This window comes from Rhinolophus sinicus, linkage group LG01, assembly GCF_036562045.2.
Source record: "Rhinolophus sinicus isolate RSC01 linkage group LG01, ASM3656204v1, whole genome shotgun sequence".
NCBI lineage: Eukaryota > Metazoa > Chordata > Mammalia > Chiroptera > Rhinolophidae > Rhinolophus > Rhinolophus sinicus.
Window position 1 is genome coordinate 57,601,900 of NC_133751.1, and position 24,901 is coordinate 57,626,800.

The 24,901-nt window shown below is 53.9% G+C and overlaps 1 protein-coding gene across 2 annotated transcripts; it reads left to right on the top strand.

Annotated features, from left to right (window-relative positions):
- The first annotated feature begins 217 nt into the window (after positions 1-217).
- Positions 218-24,543, top strand: MELTF (melanotransferrin). Of its 2 annotated transcripts, XM_019723609.2 has the most exons (16): positions 219-404; positions 2,288-2,442; positions 3,652-3,751; positions 5,870-6,052; positions 8,101-8,257; positions 9,426-9,493; positions 13,113-13,300; positions 13,998-14,178; positions 14,873-15,024; positions 16,499-16,595; positions 16,960-17,154; positions 18,095-18,251; positions 18,343-18,410; positions 20,202-20,389; positions 21,696-21,894; positions 22,378-24,543. In XM_019723609.2, exons 1-16 carry the CDS (start codon positions 356-358, stop codon positions 22,458-22,460), a joined length of 2,220 nt encoding a protein of 739 aa, XP_019579168.2. In that variant the 5' UTR covers positions 219-355; the 3' UTR covers positions 22,461-24,543. The 2 variants fall into 2 exon arrangements, with proteins under 2 accessions (XP_074186030.1, XP_019579168.2); XM_074329929.1 differs by lacking the exons at positions 8,101-8,257; positions 9,426-9,493 and having other exon boundaries at positions 218-404.
- Positions 24,544-24,901: the final 358 nt, after the last annotated feature.

Genomic DNA, 24,901 nt, shown 5'->3' on the forward strand with positions numbered 1-24,901 from the left:
CCAGAGAACAGATACCATACCCTCAGGGACAGCTGAGTGTGCGTGCCCAGGGTAAGGGCGCGCCAGGGATCCCGGCCGGCCGTTAGACTCGGCCCTCAGCCAGCCGAGGCTCCAGCAAGGGGCGCCAGAGAAAAGGCCAAAGCTAGTCTGGTCAGCCCAGGTGTCCAGTCTGGGGTAGGCGGGAACGTTCTAAGGGCGTGGACACCGCCGAGGCACGCCTCCGCCTCACTTAAGTAGCTGCGAGCCAGTGCACGGAGGAAGGAGGGAGAAAGCCCCTGTTGCTGCTGACCTACTTGGACCCAGACCTAGACACAACTGGAACCCAACCCGGCCCCAGCTAGATATAGACCGTGCCATGCGGGGCCCAAGTGTGGCTCTGTGGCTCTTCCTGGCTCTGCGCACTGGTGAGGCCCCGCCGCCGGGCAGTGGGAGCAGGAGCCGGGGCGGAGGTTCTGGAGCTCTCCAGCGCCATTGAGCAGGGTCCCGGAGGCTGGGAAGTGTGCCCTGAACCCGTGTTTCACGGATGAGGATCCGGGCAGACTGGGATGTCTGGAGGGCTTCTTGGAGGAAGCGGAGATTGGCCTTGAAAAAGCGGACCTTCTGACGCGCCAAGGAGAGGCGCGAACAGAGGCATGGATGGGAGAGGCTTGGAGTGTCCCGAGGACGTCGGGAGGGTGAACGCTCTTAATGGGCGTGGAAGCCAGAGGGTTTGGGGGCTAGAATGGCTCTACTTCGGAGCCCCACGGGGAGGGAGGCAGAAGATCAGGAGGGATGAGAGGGAGGGAGGCACAAGAGGTCTTCTCGGGAGACCTTTCCAGGGCGCCCTGCAGGATGCAGGGAGGGAGGAGGGGGCGCGAGATATTTCCCGGGACACCTCTCCAGGCGCCATTCAGGATGCAGGGAGGGAGGGGGCGCAGACCGGGGTTCTTAGGTCCGCACCGCCATCCTCCCAAGGGAGTCAGGGCTGGGACTGTGAGACATGAGGTGGGAGGGACCTCGGGGAGCTGCTCGCAGGGATCGCGAGGGGAACACTGTTGACAGGACGGGTTCACTTCATAGCTCTGACCTCAGCGATACATAAAAATGGACCTGCCACCCGGGTCCAGACTCTGCAGTTCCCTGACCTACCAGAGTGCAGTCTCGGAGTAGGGCGGGCGAGGGGAGGGCAGTTCCACATTCCCCAGTGCTGCCTGGGGTTGGGGAGGCGGAGGGTCGTGGAAGGGAGATTGTGCGAACCCGTGTGCTTGACCCTGGGGTGGGCATGGGAAGCACAGGCTGCCGGAGCGCGATCTGGTCCCTGGGGGACAGGAACTGGACCCAAAGCCTTGGCTTTCCAGGCAATCCTGGCTGGGAAGCGTGAGTGGCACGCTCAGGTCTGCAAAGGCATCAACCTCAGGGAGCCCTGGCACCATTTGCTAGGTCCCCAGGCTGGGAGCTCTCTGGAAGTCTGACCTGGTCAGATCAGGGGACCCAACAGGACCCCACGGGAAGGCGGGGCCTAAATGCAAGTCCACTGAGAACCTGTGTGTGCTGGCTCTCAACATATGTTTATTTACAGCACAGAAGGTGGGTTTCCTCATGTGCTTTCTCAGATGATGAAACAGTCTCAGAGAGGTCAAATAAGTTGCCTAAGGTCACCAGCTGGGGGATTAGGAACTTGAAGCCAGCCTGCTAACTCCTCAGCCTCCCCTTGGCAGGGGCATGGCACTGTGCCCCCTGAGGGTGGGTTTGCAACTGACATAATCACAGATGCTCCGAGAGGATGTACGTCTCCTTAAGGGCAGCCACAACCACTTCCCTGTCTCATGGCTCAGTTCATGAGACAGGCCCAGGAACTGAGTCCATCACCCTCTTGGAGGACACAGAGGCCCAAAGAGGGGCAGGTACTTGCCGCCTTACAGAGCCAGCAGGACACCCTAGCCTGCGCTCCTTCCATCCCTCCTCCCCCACTGCGTTGTGTATGCTCCAGGGTGTTAGGGAGGGTAAGGGTAGCCAAGCTGTTGCCTGGGAGACACTCCCTCACCTCTGTTAAAGGCTGGGCTCTGCGTGACCCCCCCCCCCCCCCCCGCCGCCCTGACACAGGGACATGCATGGCCTCATGCACAGCTCTGCCAGTGAGCCACCCCTGCTAGTCTGTGACACCTCTTTGTGCCTCAGTGCCTCCCAGGGGGAAGCCTCTGCTGTTGCAGAGGACTGGGTCACACAGAGCTGCTGGCACCACCCTCCACAGTGGGGGCTTGGGCTGGAGATGCCAGCAGAGCTGGGCCTCACTGTCCCTTGCCCCCAGTGCTCAGCGGGACGGAGGTGCGGTGGTGCACCATCTCAGACCCGGAGCAGCAGAAATGCAGCGACATGAGCAAGGCCTTTCAGGAAGCCGGGATCCAGCCCCCCCTGCGGTGCGTCCAGGGCACCTCAGCCGACCACTGTATCCAGCTCATCACAGTGAGTCCTCTCCCTTCCGCTCCCACCGCCTGCCAGACAAGAGGGCTCTGACTCAGGAGGGAGCTCACAACAACTTCATTCACCAGGAAAGGCCCTGAGGTCCCCCCTGCCAGGTTGGGCGATAGGATCTCCTGAGTTTCCCAGGCAACAAGGGCCAGCTTGTTTCCTGGCCAGGCCCAGGCGAGGCACTGGGAGGCCTCAGAGAGGGCCTTGCTCAGATGGGCGCCAGGGAGAAAGGGGTCTGAGAGGCAGAGTTTTCCTTCCACAGGGCGCCTGCTAGAGTGGGGACACTACCCACCCCACCACAGGGAGCCCAGGCAGCAGACTCCTCAGTGGCCCATGGTGGTTACTCGCTCTGCCACAGTTTTCCAGAATGGGGCTCATGTGGTTTCTGAGGAAGGAGGATTAGGGACCAGAGGTCCTGGGTGGGTGGAGGGGGAAGTTCTGAGTGGCAGGAGACCTGCTAACCTGGCACTGATGATATTCAGAGGCGGGACTTTAGTGGCAGGACGTGGTACGGAGGGACGCCACAGGGGTGGGCACAGTGGGGGCCTGCGTTTTCATTTTAGCTCAGCCTTTAATGTGCTCCCAAGACCTAACCTAACATGGTCCCAGGTGGTCCAGAGGCTTGGGTCTGGCTCCACCGTGAGGGTGGAGCTATAATTCTATCCGTGGACCCCGTAACACACTGATAATATACTGCCATTTGTCTTTTTAAAATAAAAAGGAAAAGAACTGAAGAGGGCATGTGTGGGATTCAGTCTGCATCTTAGAGAGAAAAGCTGAGAAACAGGTCTGCAGGAGGCAGGGGGCTAGGAAACAAGAGGATGAGGGAGACACTTTTTACTGCATACCATTTTGAACTCTGAATTTTTTTTTTACTATGTACATCTATTACAAGTCATATAAAATTAATAATATTTTTCAAATAACATAACTAGCAAAACAAGGTAAGCCCTTGGTCTAGGAGAGTGGTCCCCGTGGGCCTGGTAAAGTGGGAAACCCCTAGGCTGGTGGGGGAGGGGCCTGCAAGGCTAAGCCAGGACAGGGTGCCTGGGCCAGACAAGAGGACAAGTGTGGACCTCTGGGGCTTTTCAGGGGCCCTAGGCAGACTGGTGGGCGTCCCTGAGCTCCTCCCTGAATGGCCCTGGAGAGAGGTGGGCTGGGTGGGAGGTAGAGGGAGGGGGCTGACTCACTTGTTCCCAATAGGCCCAGGAGGCTGATGCCATCACTCTGGATGGAGGAGCCATTTATGAGGCAGGGAAGGAGCACGGCCTGAAGCCCGTGGTGGGTGAAGTGTATGATCAAGGTCAGAAGGCCCAGGGGGAGGAGGGGTGGGAGGAGAGAGGAAGTCATTCAGCAGTGTGTGCTTCCTGGGCCTGGCCCAACCCTGCAGCCCCAGAGCAGTCCTGGAGTCCTGGCCACACAAACCTTCAGAGGCCCCCTAAATCTCTTTTGGTGCCCCCTTCCCCAAGAGCAGGCCTGTCAGAGACAGAGAGCTAACCAGCATCTGTCCTTCCTCATGGGGAACCCAGCAGCCCCTTAGCTTTCCCCACAAGCTCTTCCTAAGGGGCCACCCTGTGCCTCACACAGCACTGAGCGTGATTGTCTGGGGTGAATGAAGCATCAGTAATGCCCAGCTTCCTCACACTTGAGTGACACTGTCAGAAGCAGCAGGAGTAGGGATGGGGCCAGGCAAGAAGTGGTGACCCGGAGCTGCAGAGCCAGACAGAGCAAGAATGAGTCTCATTCTGCCCCTTCCTGTGCCCTTCTGTGACCTTGGACAACCTCCGTTTCCTTGACAGGGATAGTGATCCCTGCCCTGTCACACAGACTAAACGAGCCCCCTAACACGTGGTATGTTGTCAGAAATGTGAGTTGCTTTGCCGCTGTCCGTGCACCTCACACCAGACATGCCTTGGGCCCAGCCTGCCCTTTGCACCTCTCTCAGCACCTCCTCTTGTCCAAGATCTAGCCTTTGTCACAGCCCAGTTGTCACCTCCAAGGAACTCCCCTGAGCCTTCCCACCCTCCCCTTTCCTGCTTCCCAGAGCATTCACTCCTTCTGCTAAGGTCCCCTTCTGTCTTGTTTTCTTTGTCGTCACCACCGCAGTCTCATCTTGGGTCCCCGTCACACGGTCTTCCTTGGTTGCTTGAGTCAATGACTGTCGGATGACATAGGATGCAGCTCAGCCCTGCAACCCAGTCAGCCTTTCCACTCAATGACCAGAAACATCCCTGCCTCGGGGGCCTCAAACATAGTTCTTCTTTTATTAACTCAACACATTTATTGAGCATAGACAGTAAGTGAAAGAGAGTCAGTTCCTGCCCTGAAAGTGCAGGAGTCAGATAATAAACAAATAAACACACACAAAACTGTACTTACAAATATGGTGGGTGCTGTGAAGAAAGTGAATGTCATTAGAGAGAAAATAGGGGATGTGAGGGGACCTATTGAAATAGAGCAGACAGGAGGGCTTCTCTGGGAGGTGACATTCAAGTTGAGCCCAGACGAGGGTCCCAGGTGGGAAAGAGCTTGGTGTGATCAAGGAACCAAAAAGAAAGACACAGTGGGCGAGTCAGAGGGTGGGGCCAAACAAAGATGCTGAGGTTGGCAGGGGCCAGACGCAGGTGTGAAAAAAATAACACTGACACTGTTTTCTAGAACTCAACTTTATTCTGATCGTGGGCACCTACCACCACAGAGCTGTCATCCGTGTGTGTGTGTGTGTGTGTGTGTGTGTGTGTGTGATGGGATGCCCTCTAGTCATCAGTCCCCATGGGTGAGTCATCCCTGTGTTGTTGAATAGCCCCTTCTGGGCCACATTTGGCCCAGGGGAATCTTTTGCAAGGCTGTAGACTCCCGCCCACCCACATCCACCCCATCCAGGGTCTTGAGTAATGTGGAACCACCTTGTTAGTTCTCTCTCTCTCATTCTCTCTCTCTCTTCCCCTTTCCCTCAGCACTAGGAAATCATGTTTCCCAATCTGGGGGAAGCCCCTGCCCTGCTTCCCCTGCTCCCAACTACTCTTCGTCCCATAACCATGATACCATCCCCTCAATCCTTCTAAGTTCTCCAAAGGGCCTTTACTTTTGGAAAATAAAACTTGCGGTCCACTTCTGCTTTGGTCCAGCTTGCAGAGCTCCCCTAACATGCACAAATGTAGATCCAGCTAAGTGACAGCTGACTTGGGAAGGAAAAGAAGGAAATTAACTAATGAATTAATATCTCAAGATAATATCTACCCCATAAGGTTGGAGAAGGGTGGGGTCTGTGTTAAGACAGATGGCTTGCACTCACCTGCTCGCTCAGTAACTAGAACACCACACACACACACCCTTCTCCCACAGCCTTCCCAGGCAAGGTGCCTGTCTCTTGCTTGGCTTCTCCCTTGCTGCCCTCACTCCTCTACTCTCCTCCTTCTAGAGGTTGGTACCTCCTATTACGCCGTAGCTGTGGTCAAGAGAAGCTCCAATGTGACCATCAACACCCTGAAAGGCGTGAAGTCCTGCCACACAGGCATCAACAGAACCGTGGGCTGGAATGTGCCTGTGGGCTACCTGGTGGAGAGTGGCCGCCTCTCGGTGATGGGCTGCGATGTGTTCCAAGGTGAGGGCTTCCGGCAGACAGGGGCTTCTCCTGAAGGCGCTCTGGGTTCCCCTCTCCTTACCTCTGCTTCTGCTCTCCCCGCAACGGGATAGCCTCCCTCCAGGCCCACCTTCTTCTTGCACTTTAAGGAACAGCACAGTCCTGCCTTTCCCAGGGGCTTCCCGGACACCTAGTCAGTGGTATCCCTCCCTCCTGTCTTTCGCTCTGGCCAGCCTGGTGTTGCCACTATTTTAGTTTCTGCTTGATGGCCCCTCCAGAGCACTGGACTCTCGCTTACTCATCACGGTGTCCCACGGCACAGCCAAGCACAGGGGCCAGCCCATGTTGGGACATGGCGAATCGCCAAAGAGCACCTGGTGGAGGCCATTTCCAGAAATGTGTCTTCAACTTCACAGGGTCAGAAATTTCATGACCCAAACAAGCTGCTGACTTGTACCCAGAAAGCTCACAGGTGGAGAATCAGAGACTCGCTGTTCCCGATTAATTCATCTGTAGTGAGAACAGGGCTCTCATGCAGACAGAATGTTGCCGGTGGAAGGGAGTTGCGAGTTATCCACAGGGGACACCTAAGAATAAAATGAGTGAGGGCTGAGGCAAAGCCCTGAGGGTCCTGGCTAAGAGCTCAAAGCCCTCATTCTGGCGGCCTGGGCAGAAGCCCTGCTTCTCATGCTTTGGGCTTTTTTCCTGGTCACCCGCTGGCCACCCAGCTCTGTCAGTCTCTCCAATTCAGCAATGAGGTGGCCCCTGACACATGACACCCATATTCTCCAACTGCTCTCTTAGGATCACACCACCTTCTCAGTAGAGTTTGGGGTGTCCCCAAATTCCTTTTCCACAAGTGTGCTGCCTCCTGGTTCGTTCCACAGATGGCCAGTGCTTCTGGGGCTGGGTGTGGGCTGGCAGAGCATGCAGGGGAAACAATAGTCTTTTAAAGCCCTGACTTTGCTGTCAGATAGATGTAGAGTTAAACCCAGGCTCAACATGACCTGCCCTCAGAGGGGTTACTCTACCTCCTTGAAGTTCGGTTTCCTCATCTTGTAAAATGGGAAAATTAACTGCAGTGCTGTGAGCTTGGGAGCAGTGAGAGAATTCACACACCGTTTTTGCACAATGCGTGGCACAGGGTACATGCTTACTGCAGGGAGCTGTAGCTATTATGAGCTCAACTTCCATACCTCTCGGTGGGCACCTGGCTGTTGGGCACACACATGCATGCACGTACACACATGTACACACACGCAGACACACGTGTACACTGCCCCCATACCGCCCCCACCACTGTGTAAACCAGCACAACCCACAAGAGCCTGGGAGCCGTGTCCTCTCAGATGGTGGCCAGGTTTGGGTGGTTTATCAGTCTCTCGGCACATTTATTAAATATCTCCTCCCCTGGGAGAATGCAAACAGAAGACCAAGAAAGGGAACCCTGCCGGGAAGAGCTTGATCTAGCTGCATGATGAGCACGACGTGACTGGCTCAGTGAGAGCTGGCATCCTGCTCACACTGTGTGGCACTGTGCCTCCCTCGGCACACGGTAAATATTTGCCAAGAGGGTGGACACGGGCCGGAAACCATGAAGAACCAACCTCTTCACACAGGACGCCTCCCTCTCCTCTGTTTCCCTGCCCTCCCTGTGTTTTGAGAAGTGTTGTCTATCAAATTAATTATACTCATTAAGTGATACTTTATTTCTTTACCTGCTTGTATTGATTACCCAGACTGATTTTGAAATGAAACCCTCAATGAGAACAGTATCTAGTTGATAGTTGGCCTATGTGACCGTTTTGGGGTAAATGTTTTATTTCCCTGAGCCATTTTTGAATAACAGCAGTCACTCCACGATGCCACTTTTGTGGCCCCAGTTAGGAAATCACTGATCAGATCCAATTCCCCAGTTTTGCTCAGACTGAAGCCTGAAGGGTCCAGCTACGTCCCTGGGGAGTCCAGCCGTCCAATCCGGCATGAGTGACCTGAAGCCTCCCTAGGGGACAGGGCAGGGAGTCTGATGCCCTGCGGCTGACTGACCTCCCTCTGCCTCCTTTCCGCAGCTGTCAGCGACTATTTCGGGGGCAGCTGCGTCCCCGGGGCAGGAGAGACCAGTTACTCCGAGTCCCTCTGTCGCCTCTGCCGGGGCGACTCTGCTGGGGAGGGTGTGTGTGACAAGAGCCCCCTGGAGAGATACTACGACTACAGCGGGGCCTTCCGGTGAGAGGGGCCTGGGCGGGGCTGGCGCCACGGTGGAGCTGAGTCAGGGGAGAGGCTTTGAGACCTCACTAGCTGGGGGAAAACACCACCTCGGCAGAGAGAGCCCTGGGGGAGTGGCAATGCCCGTGGCATCTCATCAAAGTGCCCTTTATATAGTTCATGTGCCCTAGTTGGTTTAAAAACATCAAACCAGAATATGCCAGACTGGGTTTACTCATAAGTCAACATGTTTGGCCTCAGAGAGAAGAAAATGGCAAAACAGCCTTTTGCCACTCCCGTGTCCCTATTCTGGTGTCTCAGAGCAACAGGGAGAGTGGTGGGGGTGGGGAAGTGTGGCAGGGACCCCTTGGTTCCTGGTACTTTATAAGAGCCCGCCATGGATCCCAAAGAGAGTCTCACAACTGTGGTGCACTTCTCTCTGTCCACAAATGAGGAGACCTGCCCTGTGGGGGCTGGAACGGAATCCTGCCACGTCCCCCTGACCACCCTGGCCTCAGTGTTTCCACCTGGAAGCAGGGAGCCTGCTCATGCCCTCGCGCCAGGGTGTGAGCTGGGTAAATGCCATTTTTGGCACAGAGAGAAAAACAGTCCTCAGTTTTCCAGGCCAGAGACTGTTGCCCATCCTGCCTCTCCTGGTGTTATCGCCCCAGTCCGATCCCTGCTTATCTGCTGGCTGTGGGAACCTAGGAAGTCCCTTTGCCCAGTTGGCCCCGACCTGCCTCCCTCGCTGGGAAGTGACATGTAGAGGACACATACAGTCCTGGTCCCCTCCGCTCAGGGCTTTGGTACGGCATGAGAAGATCTGATCCAATCCCCTCCTCAGGACAGAGTCGTCTCCAAATGCCCCTGAGCACTAAGGCTGCAGGTGATAGCAGCTGCCAGAGGAGCTCCTGCTCCTTTCAGGCCCCAGCAGCACAGGCTCTACACAGATTCTAAGGCATCTCGCCCTAAGAACCACTTTATCATCCCCGCTTCACAGATGATGCACAATGTGGCAAAGCCACGCAGCCCACAAACAGGAGAGCTGGAACCTGGGACGGTGCTTGTGCAGCCCATGCCCACCACGACCACCCCACAGGCCAGGCCGGCCTCCAGGGGTGGAGGACGGGCAGGGGTCAGGGAGCTCAGGGCTCCGCTCCTCCCAGGCTCACAGGCTTCTCGCCCACAGGTGCCTGGCAGAAGGGGCAGGGGACGTGGCCTTCGTAAAGCACAGCACGGTGCTGGAGAACACTGATGGTGAGCAGAGGGGCTGGCCTCGGCAGGAAAGGAAGAATGGGGCCCAGCAGGGGGCTTCAAACTGCTGCAGGAAAAGAAAAGAGGGTTCTTGGCTTCCCACAGGGAAGAATTCAAACGTGAGCGATCTAGTGCTTAAAGTAAAAGTACGTTTATTTAGCAGAGAGTAAGAAAACAAAGGCCACCCCGTAGCGAGTGGCGGCCTCTGATCGCTAGTAGAAGGGAGACCCCTTCTCCCCCGGGCCAGGGTTTAGGTGTGTTTTCTGCTTCCATGAAAAATTCACTGGCATGGAGGGGAAGGAGGGTCGAAGAACAGTGGTAAGTTTATCATTAACTTCAGTAAGATGCAAGAAGAATAGGGGCAGGTTGTTTAGACAACCTGTGTTTAATTAGCCGTGGGCTTAACTTTAATGGCAGGGATGGTTGTAATGGAATCTCTCGTCTTCCGGAGAGATTGCTCTGTCCTTGAGGAATGTCTGCCTGAGTTCTGGGGCTCAGAGCACATAGGGAGCAGCCTTGGAATCCAACCTCTCACTTTCTTTTTCTGTAAAAATAGTTCTCATGCTCCTTCCCTATATTAAAACTGCTCTTCGGGCGAGGGGTCCGGTGAGCAGCTCTGACCTGCCCTGATTTGTATACAGTATTGAGTTTCGTTTCCACTTGAATATTGGGTTCTGCTTTTGAAAAACAGTTTGCAACCTCTGCACTAGCTCTCATCTACCTCCTTTCCTGGCATTTTTCTCTTTTTACCTGAAGAAGCTCTCCCTGGACGAGGTCTTTTTAAAGATGGGACAGTGTTATGTGTTGGTCCATGACATTGTCATGTAAATTGCTTTTAATTTTGAAATGACTGAGCTTTAGAAAAGTTGCAAGAATAATTCAAAGAACTCCTATTTATTCTTTACCCAGATTCCAACTTAGCATTTGCCACATTGAGTTATCATTCTTTCTAAATGTATGTGTTCTTTCTGAACTATTTGAGAGTACATTTGCCTGCATCATACCCCTTTAGTACATCAGTATGTATCTCCTAAGAACTAGGAGAGGTGGACCTAGTCATAGTACAGTTACCAAATTAAGGAAATGTAACACTGACACAATAGTATTATCTAATCTACAGTCCATATTCCAGATTCACTAATTGTCCCAATTCTGTCTTTTGCAGCAATTTTTTTTCAAGCCATGGCCTAATGTAAGATCACACATGGTATTTAGTTGTTAGGTTTCATCAGTTTCCTTTAACTTTAAACAGTTTCTCAATCTGTGTGAGAAACTGTTTAAAGTTAAAGGAAACTTTACAGACTGCCCCCTAATTTGGATTTGCCTAAGGATCGTTTATTTTTTTTAATTGTTGTATACTTTACACACAGCAAAATACACTCCTTTTCAAGTACAGTTCTATGAGTTTTGCAAAAAACATACGGCTATATAACCACCCCCATAAGCAAGATAGTGACTGTGACAGGCCCTTCACCCCAGAAGTTCCTTCTAGTCAACCCCACCCCCACCCAGGCAACCACCAACCAGACGTTTGTCTCTATAGTTTTGGCCGTTCCAAATAGTCTGCTCATTGTCCACTTTTTAAAACCATTATCTTTTTTGTTAATCTTTGCCTTTTAAATCAGAAGTTCCACGATGTAGTCTTACATTCATGAATGCAAACAACATGAGCCAGATTTGAGAAAGAGAAACAAAGATGTCTAAAAAAGGAGGATGCCACAAAGGACGGTCTCCAGAGCAGGACAATCCTATGAAAACCGGCAGCAGGGACTTGGGCCCCAAGATGAGTCAGTCACGCAAATGAGAATTTGGAAGGTGGAGAAAGAATATGGATGTTTTGGGTTAAAATTGGCTCTTTCAAATTTTGTATGGTAATCTCAGGAAATCTAAAGAAGTAATTTTTTAGGGTATCCTCATGAAAAGAGATTGATAAGAGAAAAAAGTGAAATTGTCATAAATGTCTAAAGCAGTGAAGTAACACGGCTTTAATTGTCCCTAACCAATAGAAAACAGGAATGGCAGATCAAAATACCTAAGTGATACATTTGTCTCACAGGAAGGCCAAATGATCCCACACAGGTGGATTTTGCAGCAATTTAAAAATAGAGAAAGTTGGGGAGTGGGGAGAGAATGACACTGAGTAATTGTTGAGAGTGCTATAAATGATCATGCATTCATTAAAAATGACCTTTCTGGAGTTTTCCAAACTATTACTCTCTTGGTTTTTGGATTTGTTTTTAAATAGCTTTAGAGTGAGCAGAGTTTTCATGAACCCACAAATTATCTTTTCCCCTCCTATTTCCTAGTAGAGGCTTATCCTCCTCATTTTAAAATTAGTCTTCTTAATATTCCTATTTGGTGCCAATATTCACTCTTTCAAATAAATCTTGTTTTCTATTCTAAATGAGCTTTATGGAAAGTTTCCAATAATGTGGGGAAATACTTTAAAATGATAAATGAAGATTGCCTATCAAGTATGCTCTGAACCATATTAAAAATGATTAAAACTAGAATAGAAAAAAGGACTTGGAGGAAATATACCAAAATATTAACAGCTGGATTGATATTGTACTAATATGTGGGCGAAGCTTTGGGGAGTTACCCTTGTCTCTCTGGACACAGATCTGGGTGGATTCTGTCAAGGTTTGTTTCCACCATGGCCCCTGCCCACTGCCCTCTGCTCAGCGCCAATTTAGTACCTGATGGCAGGAATGAACTCCTGGTACATTTCTCTCTCTCACCCTAACCTTCTCTTATTCTCTTACTCTTTTTATCTTTAATAAACAGTTCTGTTTATATGTGGTGTGTACCTCATATCCATTTTATTAGTAGAAATTGGTGAAAGGTAGCAAATTTAAGAGAATAAACAGTCTATTGAGACACCTGGTCTTGTAGGGTGCAGCCACCAAGCTCCTCTTCATTCTGAGTTCTGGTTCTCACCTCCTGGTGTAGTTCTGGTTCTCACCTCCTGGTGTAGTTCTGGTTCTCACCTCCTGAAGTTCTGGTTCTCACCTCCTGGTGAAGTTCTGGTTCTCACCTCCTGGTGTAGTTCTGGTTCTCACCTCCTGGTGTAGTTCTGGTTCTCACCTCCTGAAGTTCTGGCTCTCACCTCCTGGTGAAGTTCTGGTTCTCACCTCCTGGTGAAGTTCTGGTTCTCACCTCCTGGTGTAGTTCTGGTTCTCACCTCCTGGTGTAGTTCTGGCTCTCACCTCCTGGTGTAGTTCTGGTTCTCACCTCCTGGTGAAGTTCTGGTTCTCACCTCCTGGTGAAGTTCTGGCTCTCACCTCCTGGTGAAGTTCTGGTTCTCACCTCCTGGTGAAGTTCTGGCTCTCACCTCCTGGTGTAGTTCTGGTTCTCACCTCCTGGTGAAGTTCTGGTTCTCACCTCCTGGTGAAGTTCTGGCTCTCACCTCCTGGTATAGTTCTGGCTCTCACCTCTTGGTGTAGTTCTGGTTCTCACCTCCTGGTGTAGTTCTGGTTCTCACCTCCTGGAAGAGTTTCTTGTCACCAGGGGTCTGTGGCCCATGACACCCTCGCCTCTCCACAGGATCCCTCTCATGAGCCCTCCCCAAGTACCTCCCCCTGACAGAATTTGGCTCACCACAGGCTTCCCATCTTCCCAGGCAAAACGCTGCCCTCCTGGGGACAGACACTGCTGTCACAGGACTTCGAACTGCTGTGCCGCAATGGCAGCCGGGCTGACATCACCGAATGGAGGCAGTGCCACCTGGCCCGGGTGCCTGCTCACGCCGTGGTGGTCCGGGCTGACACAGATGGGGGCCTCATCTTCCGGCTGCTCAACGAAGGCCAGGTGAGTTCAGGGCGCCCCACGCAGCTTCTGGAATGGTGCTGGGCTTTCGTATCGCACCAGGGTGGGAGCTCAGAGCTAGAGCCATCGTGGGGCTGGGCTAGCCAGACTAGGAGGGACAGGACCCAGAGAATCTCTGCTGGGACAGACCCCCACTGGGGACCCAGGCCTCTGTGGTGTCCAGCCTCAGGTCAGGTCAGTGTAAGGAGGGACCGACTGTGCTAGCTGGCAGCGAGGAGCGTTGGCCAGAGAAGGGAGACCAGGGGACTCACACTCTCAGAGAAAGCTCCTGGTACTCGTAGCTCTTAAAATGAAAACCAAAACATATGAGCGAATAAACAAAATGATGAAACCAATAAATGTGAAAATACACCATGACTTAAATATGGTGAATAATATTTTGCTGAAAGCACTGCTTACAAGAGCAGTGAGTGTCTGACTGCTGGGCACACCAGCTTTAGCTTTGCCCCATTGCTTATCCTCAGAACCATTTAGTCATGTGTCCAGTCAGCTGAGTGTGACAAGGCAGAATGAGGGAGGGAGCACAGACGAAGGGGGAGGTGGTGCAGGTGGTGTGTCACCTGGTCCTCAGAATGTGCGCCTGGCCTGAGGGCACAGGAAGAAGGAGGTGGTGGCTGAAGGGGGAGGAAAGGATGTGGCCCCAGCAGCACCTCACCTGCCCCCACCCCTTGACACACAGCGTCTGTTCAGCCATGAGGACAGTAGCTTCCAGATGTTCAGCTCTGAGGCCTATGGCCAGAAGAACCTGCTATTCAAAGATGCCACATCCGAGCTGGTGCCCATTGCTACACAGGCCTATGAGGCGTGGCTGGGCCCTGAGTACCTGCACGCCATGAAGGGGCTCCTCTGTGACCCCAACCGTAAGTCTCTCCTCCCACCGCCTCCAGCCTGACCTCACCGCAAGGATGGCAGGGAGTTCTGGTTAGGTGGCTGGGGGAACACACCCACCCTGGGAGGTTTGCCCCCTTCGCTTTGATCTGTTGGTTTGAGGAGGAAGCATCTCTGGAGTCCAGTGGCCTACTGTTCCCTGGAAGCCCCGCCTCCGCAGGGTCTGTCTTGAGAAGGGTCTCCTCACCCCTGCACACCGAAGTCATCAAGTCCTGTCATTTTCCCTCCACAATGCCTCACTCCTCCTTCTCTCCACCACATGGCCAGAGCCCTGGCTCAGGCATTGTCTCTTGCGTGGACCACTGCAGTCACCTACAAACGGGCTTTCTGCCTCCGGCCCCCATCCCCATGTGTCTTCCACCTACAGCCAAGAAAGTAGTGGGACGCTGAGTTAGATACATGGCACCAGGATTTGCCTCATGCCTCCTGACAGCCCCAAGAAAGAGATACAGTTATCCCCTTTCTACATGAGGACATAGAACCAGATTGTTAAATAACTTACCCCTTTATAACTAATGAGGGAAAGAGCCAGAATTTCCCTTGAGTCTGACTCCATGCTCTTTCTACTGAGGTCCCAGTCCCCACAGCTCCCACCCCACAGTCCGTGCTCAGGGCCGTTCCTAAAGCAGCTGCATGTGCGGTGACCATGCGTTCACACTCACACAGGGCTGCCCCACTACCTGCACTGGTGTGTGCTGTCCACTCCCGAAATCCAGAAGTGTGGGGACATGGCCGTGGCCTTCAGCCGGCAGAGACTCAAGCCAGAGATCCAGTGTGTGTCAGCCAAGTCCCCCCAGCACTGCATGGAACGGATCCAGGTGGGGACCGTGCCTGGAGGGGCAGAACGAGCCAGGTGGGCGGGCGGTGGCAGTGCCTAGGATGGTCCTTACTACCACCCTTCCCCTTCCCCACCTGGTGTGGAGGATACAGGCAGCCTGGGGAGGAGAAGGTGTCTTGTGACAATCCACAGAGAAAGGGGAAGAGGAAGGACCCACAGGGACCAGCCACCCCACCCTAGGGAACAGGGCAGAGGGGAGCCCAGGGACTACTCCCTGAGTGAGTGGCCAGGAGCAGAAGGAGCGTGAGGCTGACCCAGCTTGGCACCGGCCAACCTGTGGCCTTAGGCGAGCCCCTTCCCCTTTCTGCGTCTCAGTTTCCCCTTGTGCATAACACTCGTAGCTGTGGGCTTGGATCATTGTTAAACATTTTGACAGCAAACCTCAGTCAGAAATACATTTTACATCAATCACAGTCTAATACACAAAAGCTTATTTTTCAGATATAAATATGTAAGAAACTTCTTTATACAGAGAGTTATGTACTTCCCCTTAGTAAGTGTAATGCATGCTGATAGTTTCTGTTCTATCGAGTTTTGTTGTGTGTTTTTTTAAGTGTGTCATGGCCCATTAAATTGATTTGGCATCCATTAATATGCCTGCCACCTGCAGTTAAAAGCACTTGTCCTGGTCTCAGAGGCTTATTTAGCTCTCTGCTGCTTCTCTGACTAGAGATGGAGGCCAGGACTCGGAGGCGGCCCCGGGCTCTACAGTCAGGAATGAAGTCCTACTGGGGCCACAGGTGTCCTGGGAGGCCCTGGTTCCGGGACTCCTCCCCTCCTGTTTTTCAGGGGCAAGTAAGTGGGGCCTGATGGTTAAGGAGCTCTTTTGATGGTGGTCCCCAAGGGCCACAGCCTCTAAAGAGTGTCCACTCTGCCTCAGCTTTATCACTCAGCCCTGGAACCTCCTCCACAGGCTGTGAGACTGCTTCCTTTTAAGAACCCGCTCTTTCATCCATTTGCACACATATTCAACAAATATATCTTGCATGTATGCTATGTGCCAGCTCTTGGCCAGGTACTGGGGGTACAGTACAGTGTCCCAGACTTCTGAGAACTGGCAATCCATGGGGAGACCCCATACCAAACATGAGGGCGGTGACCATCCTAGGTTCTGCTCAGGAGGCACTCAGCACCAGGAGACCGTCTCCTGGCAACAGGAGACCCTCAGAAAACATTTTCTGAAGAATGAAACGGGCACCATGCATGGGAGTGCTGGTGGTACTGGGTTTCAGGCCTCGGTACCTCCAGGCGGCCCTCTTGCCTGTACCTCTTCACAAGGACAGGAAGGAGCCAATGGGGCAGGATGGCATCAGCAGGGGAAGGGAGCCTGAGGCCAGAGTCCCCAAGAGACCCAGCACTGGTACCTCCATCAGGTCCCGACACCCAGAACCATCCTGGAGCCCACTCTAGCCTGACTGCTCTTCTGCCCCCCCCGCCCCCCCCCCCCCCCGCAGGCTGGGCAAATTGACGCTGTGACTCTGAGGGGTGAGGATATTTACATGGCAGGGAAGACATATGGCCTGGTCCCAGCGGCGGGAGAGCACTACGCCGGTGAGTGCAGGGGGAGGTGTATATATACACATGGCCCCCTCGGCCGTTCCCGAAAGCTCCAGCTCTCCCTCAGTTCCTCTGTCCCTGTGCTGGCTGCTGGCTGTCACAGGAGAGCCTGTCCTGGCCCAGGCCTCAGTGTTTCCATCCAGCCATTGAAAGTCTGGCAGGAGTCAGCAAACTTTCTGTAAAGGGTCAGAGAGTAAGCACTTTGGGCTTTGCAGACCACATACAGACAGGCAGGGGCAGGACCACAGCTCAGTGGTGGAAAACAGCAGGATGGGAATGGTGAGGGAAGACGGGACCCCTGGGATGTGCCCTGCTTCTAGCCCTGCTGGGGGACCTCACTGCTGTCTCCTTCCCCCAGCGGAGGACAGGAGCAACTCGTACTTCGTGGTAGCCCTGGTGAAGCGGAACAGCTCCTATGCCTTCACCCTGGATGAGCTGCAGGGCAAGCGCTCCTGCCACTCGGCCTTTGGCAGCCCCGCTGGCTGGGACATCCCTGTGGGTGCCCTCGTGCAGAGGGGCTTCATCCAGCCCAAGGACTGCGACGTCCTCACAGGTGCCACCCTCCGAGGGAACACAAACTCAGAAACTCTTCCTTGGGGTTGGCTGGTTTGGAGACCCCTCGCAGGAGGAGCCCAGAGAAGGCAGCCCGGGAGTTTTCCTTTTCCTCCCTGACGTGATCCTTGCTGTGGGGAAGGCTGGGAAATACTCTTGGCCACACCATGCGAGTCAGGGTATCTATCTGGTGGTTCTGTGGTGCCATGGGGCCCCTCCCCACTTACTCACCCAGTGTGGAAGTGGTTCCAGTGGGCGTGGGGAGCACAGGCTCTGGACCTGCTGTATCACCACCCAGGCATGGGCTGTCCCCATCCCCCAGCAGCCCTGGGCCGCGGGAGGACATGGAAAGTGGCCAGCCGTCTGTGTAAGTGCTGAAGAAGACACTTTTACCAAGCACCCACCATATGCCATCCATGGGCCCTCCCATGTGTGAAATCATGCACATTCATGGTGAAAGGGAGGCAGGAGGAAGCTGGCAAGATCCTGGGCTGACGGCACGGACACCTCTGTCCTGCCTGGCACCTCAGGAAACAAAACACATTTTTTCTAACCACCTACGCAAGCACACAGAGGGTGTTCAGATTGGCTGCTCCCAACTCCCAGACAACTGGGCAGGTGCTTTGACTGGAACAGAAGAGCTTATGAGGTAGTGAGGTCCCCATCCCTGAGGGAGTTCAAGGGCAGGTTAGGTGACCCCTTACCAGAGGTTGTCCATGGGCTTTCTGTGTCTACACAACCTCTGTATCCCTTCATACGTGCAATTCTCACAGGAGGAGGTGTGCCACTGAACTGGGTGGGCAGTGGAGCAAGTAGGTGGCCTTGAGCCCCAGGGCCAGGCAGAGCAGACGGATCCGAGGGGAAGCAGTCCCCCCCCCCACTCGGGCCTGGCTGCCCTCTCTGGGCCAGCCCCTCAACACAGCCCTTCCCCTCCGCCCCAGCGGTGAGCGAGTTTTTCAGCGCCAGCTGCGCGCCGGTGAACAACCCCAAGCACTACCCGTCCTCACTGTGTGCGCTGTGCGTGGGGGACGAGCAAGGCCGCAACCAGTGCGTGGGCAACAGCCAGGAGAGGTACTTCGGCTACAGCGGTGCCTTCAGGTACTCCGGGGGGGCCGGCGGCTGGGCCTGGGGCCGGGCACACAGGCTGGGACCCTCCAGCCAACACCTGCCTTGGCCTCTTGTGTGGCAGGTGCCTGGCTGAGAATGCAGGGGACCTCGCCTTCGTCAAGCACACGACCGTCTTTGACAACACAGACGGTACGTGAAGGGGACTCGGGCCGGGGCGGGGCCGATTCTGGCGAGGGGCTGTTTCCCAATACAATCTAGGCACCAGATGTTGCTAGGATTGGGGGCCACGCAGCAATGGGAAAGACTGAGTCTACAAGGCTCTGCCACTTGGGGTCCCTGGGGCCCCAAGAGCCTCATGGCAAGAACAGACCTCTGGCTAGACGTCCAGGTGTGCAGGACACACACAGCCTTTACTGGTCTGGAGTCCAAATCCCCATTCCATCGAAATGGTGGAAACTCAAGCTCAATCAATGTGGAGACACCCCTTGTGGGGCATTTATGTGGTACCAAGGTGTGTGGGTGGGGGTGGCAGGGGCCTTGCTCCACAGGGTCATCAGTTCACATCAGCATCTGGTCTTCGGTCCTGGCAGATCAGTGCCACATGCAGGGAAATCACTCTGCAGCCCCTGGGCCACGGGAAACAGGACACGGCCTCATTCACGTCACGTGGGCGGTTCTTCTCTGGAGTCAGGTTCCTGGACTTCACTTGGGAAAAACAGCTCAGGAGCTCTGTGCTCCAGGACCCCCTAGCCCACACCTGGGGTCGTGTTGGGGTGCAGGACCTTTTAGTATGCTTCCCCTGCCTCCCCCTCCGTTCTCCATCTGTCAGGGAATCTGTCCGTTCTGAAGACTGGAGCCTGTTTCCCTCCAACACCTATCGTTTGTACTTTCTGTAAACCTGCCTACTCCCAGGCTTTGAACCCCAAACACTGGAGGCACGGTCTTCTCCACTCTGTCCTAATACATCCCTGCCCAGAAACTCAGTGCAGAAAGGTATAATGTGGCCCCAAGGGGAAGTGGAGATTGGTGAAGGGGAAACAAGACATACAGGGGGGGGAAATCAGTTAGTATTTCAAAACTCAGATCCCACCTGCCTATGAAGGTCACCGAGGCTGCCACTGAGCTGGGGAGGGCTCCAGGCCCTGTTGCCGGTTCCTCTCCCCTGCCAACGTCCCACAAAGAACACTGGGGATCATCCCCCAGGAGCCGGAAGCTGAGGCTCCTGCAGGAGCCTGTGAGTGCTGCCAGGTCCCCGTGCCCTCAGTGGTTGGCCAGGCCCTGCAGTGAGACACGCACTTTCCAGGACTGCTTATTCCTTTATTTTTATCTCTACTCATGGGCCCACCTGGAGTTCCTTCTGGAAATGGGAAGAAGGTGGATACTAAGTGAATAGATGAGACACAAAAACGATGACTCTCAAGGGGAGTGTTTCTCAGGAAGCCCTTGGATCGACCACCCTCTCCAGAATCACTGGGAAGCTGCTTTAAATGCAGGTTCCTGGGCCCCACTCTAGACCAACTAAATGAGATTCTTTGCAAGCCAGGGCCCTAGAACTGCCTCTTATTGGTCTGCGCATAGTGTTATACCCCTTCGAGTCTGAGAAGATCAGCCATTGGGGGAGGAGGCCACTCAACCCACTGTCAGGCCTGAGACCTGTAATACTCAGATGGGGTTCTTTGAGTGGAAGTGATTCAGAGCCTCGGTTTCTTCACCTGTAAAATGGGGGTGATCGTACCTGTTGTGAGGATGGAGCAGTGCTTGTAAAATGGGTCCTCCCCAGTCCCTACGAACAGTAGCTCCTGCCAGCACCGTGAGCCCAGCTGGGCTGTCTCATCCTGGTAACAGAGCAGAGCAATGGGAGAATGGAGAGCGCTGGGGAGCTGGCCAGACATTGCCCCCTCTCCCCAGTCAAGGCTTTGGGGATTCAGGAGGAGAGCAGCCTCACTCTATTCCTCCCTCTCCATCTGCTACACCCCTCAGGCCACAATTCTGAGCCCTGGGCTGCGGAGCTCAGGTCAGAGGACTATGAGCTGCTGTGTCCCAACGGGGCTCGGGCTGAGGTGTCCCAGTTCGCAGCCTGCAACCTGGCACAGATACCATCTCATGCCGTCATGGTCCGGCCTGACACCAACATCTTCACTGTGTTTGGACTGCTGGACAAGGCCCAGGTGAGCCAGGGCAGGACTACAGCACTGGGGGATGGGCAATAGAGGTGAGCCAAGCCCCCAGGTCCCCTCCGTCTACCTGGAGCAGATCTGAGGAGAAACTGCAAATGCCTGGGACAAAATTCTATGATTTTCTTCACTTAGCCAAGGACATCCCTCCAACCACTCTCCCCTCTGTCTCCTGCATTATTAATTCTCCCTTCTCAGCTGGACCATTCTCATGCTGTTATTTCTACCATCTATAAAAAAACAAACAAACGAAAAAAACAACCTCTCTTGGTCTCACATCCTCTTGTAGTTATAATCCCACTGCCCTTTACAGCAACTCCTTCAAAGATTCTCTCTGCTCTGGAGCCTTCTTCTGATCTCTCTTAAGGATGGAGATTATTCTAGACCAGCCTCCACCAGGGCCCGTAAACTGCCCTGGGCAAAGGGACAGAGACCCATTTTTCTCAGCCATTCCTCCCAGTCTCCTCTGATGCTTTCTCCTCATTTCCCCAGCCTACAAACGCTGCAGTGCCCCAGGTTCAATCCTAAACCCTCCTCTCCGCCATACCTACCCCCCTATGGATCTCATCCAGTCCCACGTCCTTAACTGCCATTTATATACTAAGTGTACATCTTCAGCCCTGCTGCCATCCACCCAAGCCTCACACTTGCATTTTTAACAACTTGACAATTCAGCTGGTTTTTCTAACAGGTATGTCACACTGAACTAGTCCAAGTTCGGTGCCCTCCTTCCCTGAGTCCTCCTCAGTGAGGAGTGACTTCAGCTTTCCATTTCCTCAGGAGTTGTCTTGGACTCCAGTCTTCCTCTCATGCTCGACATCCAATCCATCAGCAAATCCTGATGGCTGCACTTTCAAAATGCGTCTAGAATTCGAACCCAGGCTGTCTGACAATGGAGTCCTTGGTTCCTAACCCACCCAGTCTCCCCTCCTCCCCCCTTCTCCCTAGACCCTGTGATGTGACCCTGTGTGAGGAAGGACCCTGTGTGAATGTGCATTTTTCTAGGGATAAGGCTGATAGCTTTCATCAGATCCTCAAATGGATCCTTAAGTACCCCCAAAACACTGACAGTCGCTTTACTCCTTCCTATGGTAGCTTAAGCATATCTTTCTCCAAATCCCCTTTGACGACAGAGGTGAGTGAGTTGTCAAACTTAGGATTTCAAATCGGAGTCTTGGCGCCCTGACATTCCCTGCTTTTTGGTTCATCATATCCTATGTAAAGCAATGAATAGCAGGTGGCCCCTGGGTGACAATTTGTGAGCCGGGATGAAAAGCGTGTCTGCTTGTGGTGCTTCCAGGACCTGTTTGGAGATGACCACAATAAGAATGGGTTCAAAATGTTTGACTCCTCTGACTATCATGGCCAAGACCTGCTTTTCAAAGATGCCACGATCCGGGCGGTACCTGTGGGGGACAAAACCACGTACCGCGACTGGCTGGGCCTCGATTACGTGGCGGCTCTGGAAGGCATGCTGTCTCAGCGGTGCTCGGGCACAGGTAGGGCCCCGCCTGCTGGGCAGGTGGCTGTGAGAACCTGGGATGGGCCCGTTCACACTCCAACCCGAAAGAGCGGGCTTCCTGCCACATTCCCTTGCATCCGAGCCTTTCACCTTGAGTGAACCTTGAGTGAACTGACGGGTACTCTGGGTCGTTACAAATGATCAAGGTGAAGTGTCTTGGGAGGGTCTGAACAGAAAATCTGCAGTTACAGCAGAAACACTGGCTGAGTAACCCAGACAGACCTGGATAATGAATATCAGTGCTAAAAATAATCTTCCAGAAAGGATGAGGCCACTGTATAAATATACACGTAGTATAATTTTGAAAGGAATGAATATGTAAAGAAACCAAGGGAATGAAAAAATTGTAGCAGGGTAGAAAGAGGGAGCGGGGTGAATTTAGTGCACAGAAATGCATTCCATCAAGTTCTGCCTGTGAGTGCCAGCCTAGGTGACTTACTGCCTGTGTTTCGTCCCTCAGTGGTCACAGCCTCCAGGGCCTCCCTGCTCCTGCTCCTGCTCCCGCTGGCCCTCACGGCCCTCCTCCTCCAGCCCTCCCTCTGAAGCAGCTCTGGGCAAGCCTCACCCCCCCTTGGAATGGACACCTACTCGGAAATCTCTATAAATAAGGCTGTTCTCCTCAGTAAACCCACCTAACACTGTCCAGAGAGAAACATGTGATGGGAGAGGACACGTGAGAAACCATGGAGCTCCTCAGAACTGTGATTTCAACACTGAAGTTTCTGTGATTTCTTCAAAGTGGAATAAAGATGAATGTTAAAGAAAAGTCCCCCGACTTCAAGTTGGACGTGAGCAGGTCTCTCCTGCTGGAACCCAGCCTCTGCCTCCCAGGCACCACCTGTCGCCCTGCTACCTGAGGCGTGCTGGCCAGCCTCCCAGTCACGGCCCACCCACAGGCTGCCACCGCTTCCCTGCGAATCTGCAGGCTCCCACCACATGGGGCCTCACCAGGCTTGGTTTTGGAAAAGGCCAGTTACCAAGGAAACAGGCTGAGCCCGGGCTTCCCACATGGCCTTCTCTGCTGGAGCCACTCAAGGGAACCTGGTGAGATGATGAGGCCCACCGGCCCCTCCCCTGTAGGTCCCCCTTCCCCCTCCAGAGAATGGACACTGCACCTCCCACCAGCCCCACTCCGTCTGTCCTCAGGCTCTCCCGTCCAGCTCCCTCCTGAGGACACTGCGTCTGTCTGTCCACGGAGGCATCCACCAGATGAGGCTCCAGCCAGGCCCTCCAAGGAGGAGAAGCTGCTGGGCACAGCGCTTGCCCTTGTCTTCTGTGGCTGATTTGGCCCAGGCCACTGGACCCCTGATTGTGCTGGGCTGGCAAGGGCAGGGAGTCCTAGGCTGAAATCCTTAAGGGGTCCTCAGGCAAATAAAATGCTTCTTAGTAAGAATGTTTACTAGGTGTGGCACTTGGTGCAGTGTTGGGGGTCTAAAATCCTGTCTGTTATAAGGAGGGCAGGTCTCAGAACTGGACAAGCCCTGCCTTTCAGTGAATTCAGCTGCACCAGGCTCTGTCCTAAGGTGAAGCCCCGTCGGCAGGAGTCCCCTCCTACATTTCCTCCTCTGAGGCTCCGTCTCAGATTATCCTCTTCTCCTGCCCCCAGTGTGACACCCACCACTCCACAGCCACTCCTGTACATCTGCCAGCAGCAGTAGTTGCCTCCAGACCAAAGGGCTTCAGGACGTGGAGCAGGAGGTGGCCCAGCCCTCTGGGCTCTCGGCAGAGCTGGGAACGGGGAGATGCCATTCTCTCTGTCAGAGGAGCCACAGACACGGGTTAGGTACTGAGAGCAGCTCCAGCTCCTGTGAGCAGGGGGTCTCTTCACCCAGCCCTACATCAGGTGGGCCCAAGGGCCACTCACTCCAGAAGAAGGGTCCCTCCTTCCTGTCCCGTACATAGGAGAGTCAGCAGAAAGTGCCTAGAGGATCCTCTCTCTACTCCATTACTGCCACCCTTGTCTGAGGAGACAGAAAAAGTTTCCAGAACTGCCAGCTTTCACTCTGAATTTTGCTCCCAGAAAAAAGTAAAACGAGAAAGAAGTAACAAGAGCAAGCCACTCTCGTCAGCAGACTGGGAGCTGCGTGGGCCTAGAGCTATTTGCATCCAGTCTGCGGGGGGGCCTCCGGGACGCTGATGACAAGCTGGGTTCCCAGTGCTGCGCCCCCACCTGTGGGCGTTCGGATGGATCCTTTCCATCTCTCAGCAGCAGAGGAGGCCCTGGCAGCATCCTGGCCATAGTCACCCATCCTGAGGGGTCCTGGTCACCATACTGGGGCAAGCCCGTACGTACCCTGCTGTGAGGGGCCAGAAAACGCCGGCCTCTCTTACCCTCTGCACTGCGGGGAGCAAGTGATTCTTCTCTGACCTGACGATTGTTTGATTTGTGTGAAGGGAGATGTGTGCAGTGAGAAGCGTATTTCTGTGTGGCCACTGCGAGGCAGGGTTCCGCTCAGGTGTGTGACACCTGCACTGTGAACCACCAAGGATGTGACCTGTGTGAGTGCTGTGTGACATTTGATTGTCAAGTGACAGCAGGGGGACACCGCTGTGTTAGTGCTCATAAAAGATGTTGGTTTGTTTTTTTCAATAAAGCCAAACAACCCTGCACGTGCTGAGGCTTGAATTCTGATTCTTGAAACTTTCTCCTGCTGATTGGTTTGGTCCTCTTAGGTGGTCAGAGGATGACCTGCCCCACGCCACTCCCCTGCCCACTCAGAATGGCAGTGTCCACTCATAATCCTGTTCCCTGAGACCCAGAGTCCGGGACCAGTCTGGGTCTCCAGACAGGCAGGCCCCCAACTGTCCTTTCCAATCTGGACTGGTCCCGGGCACATCCCCGCTGCCCCCACCCCCTCAGCCTCTTGGGTGTCTACTTCTCTGGGGACCAGACACAGAAGAGGATGCAAACGCCCCCAATACCCCCTGCCCTGTGTCTCCAAAATAAGCTGCCCATACATTGACTTGGGCGAATTGGCTGCTAA

What these genes read in the sequence shown, in the direction of transcription:
- MELTF (XM_019723609.2), top strand. Translation starts at nt 356, where the DNA reads ATGCGGGGCCCAAGTGTGGCTCTGTGGCTCTTCCTGGCTCTGCGCACT. An exon ending in GACTGCTGGACAAGGCCCAG is followed by an intron (nt 20,390 to 21,695) that starts GTGAGCCAGGGC and finishes TGGTGCTTCCAG; the next exon opens with GACCTGTTTGGAGATGACCA. An exon ending in TCAGCGGTGCTCGGGCACAG is followed by an intron (nt 21,895 to 22,377) that starts GTAGGGCCCCGC and finishes TTCGTCCCTCAG; the next exon opens with TGGTCACAGCCTCCAGGGCC.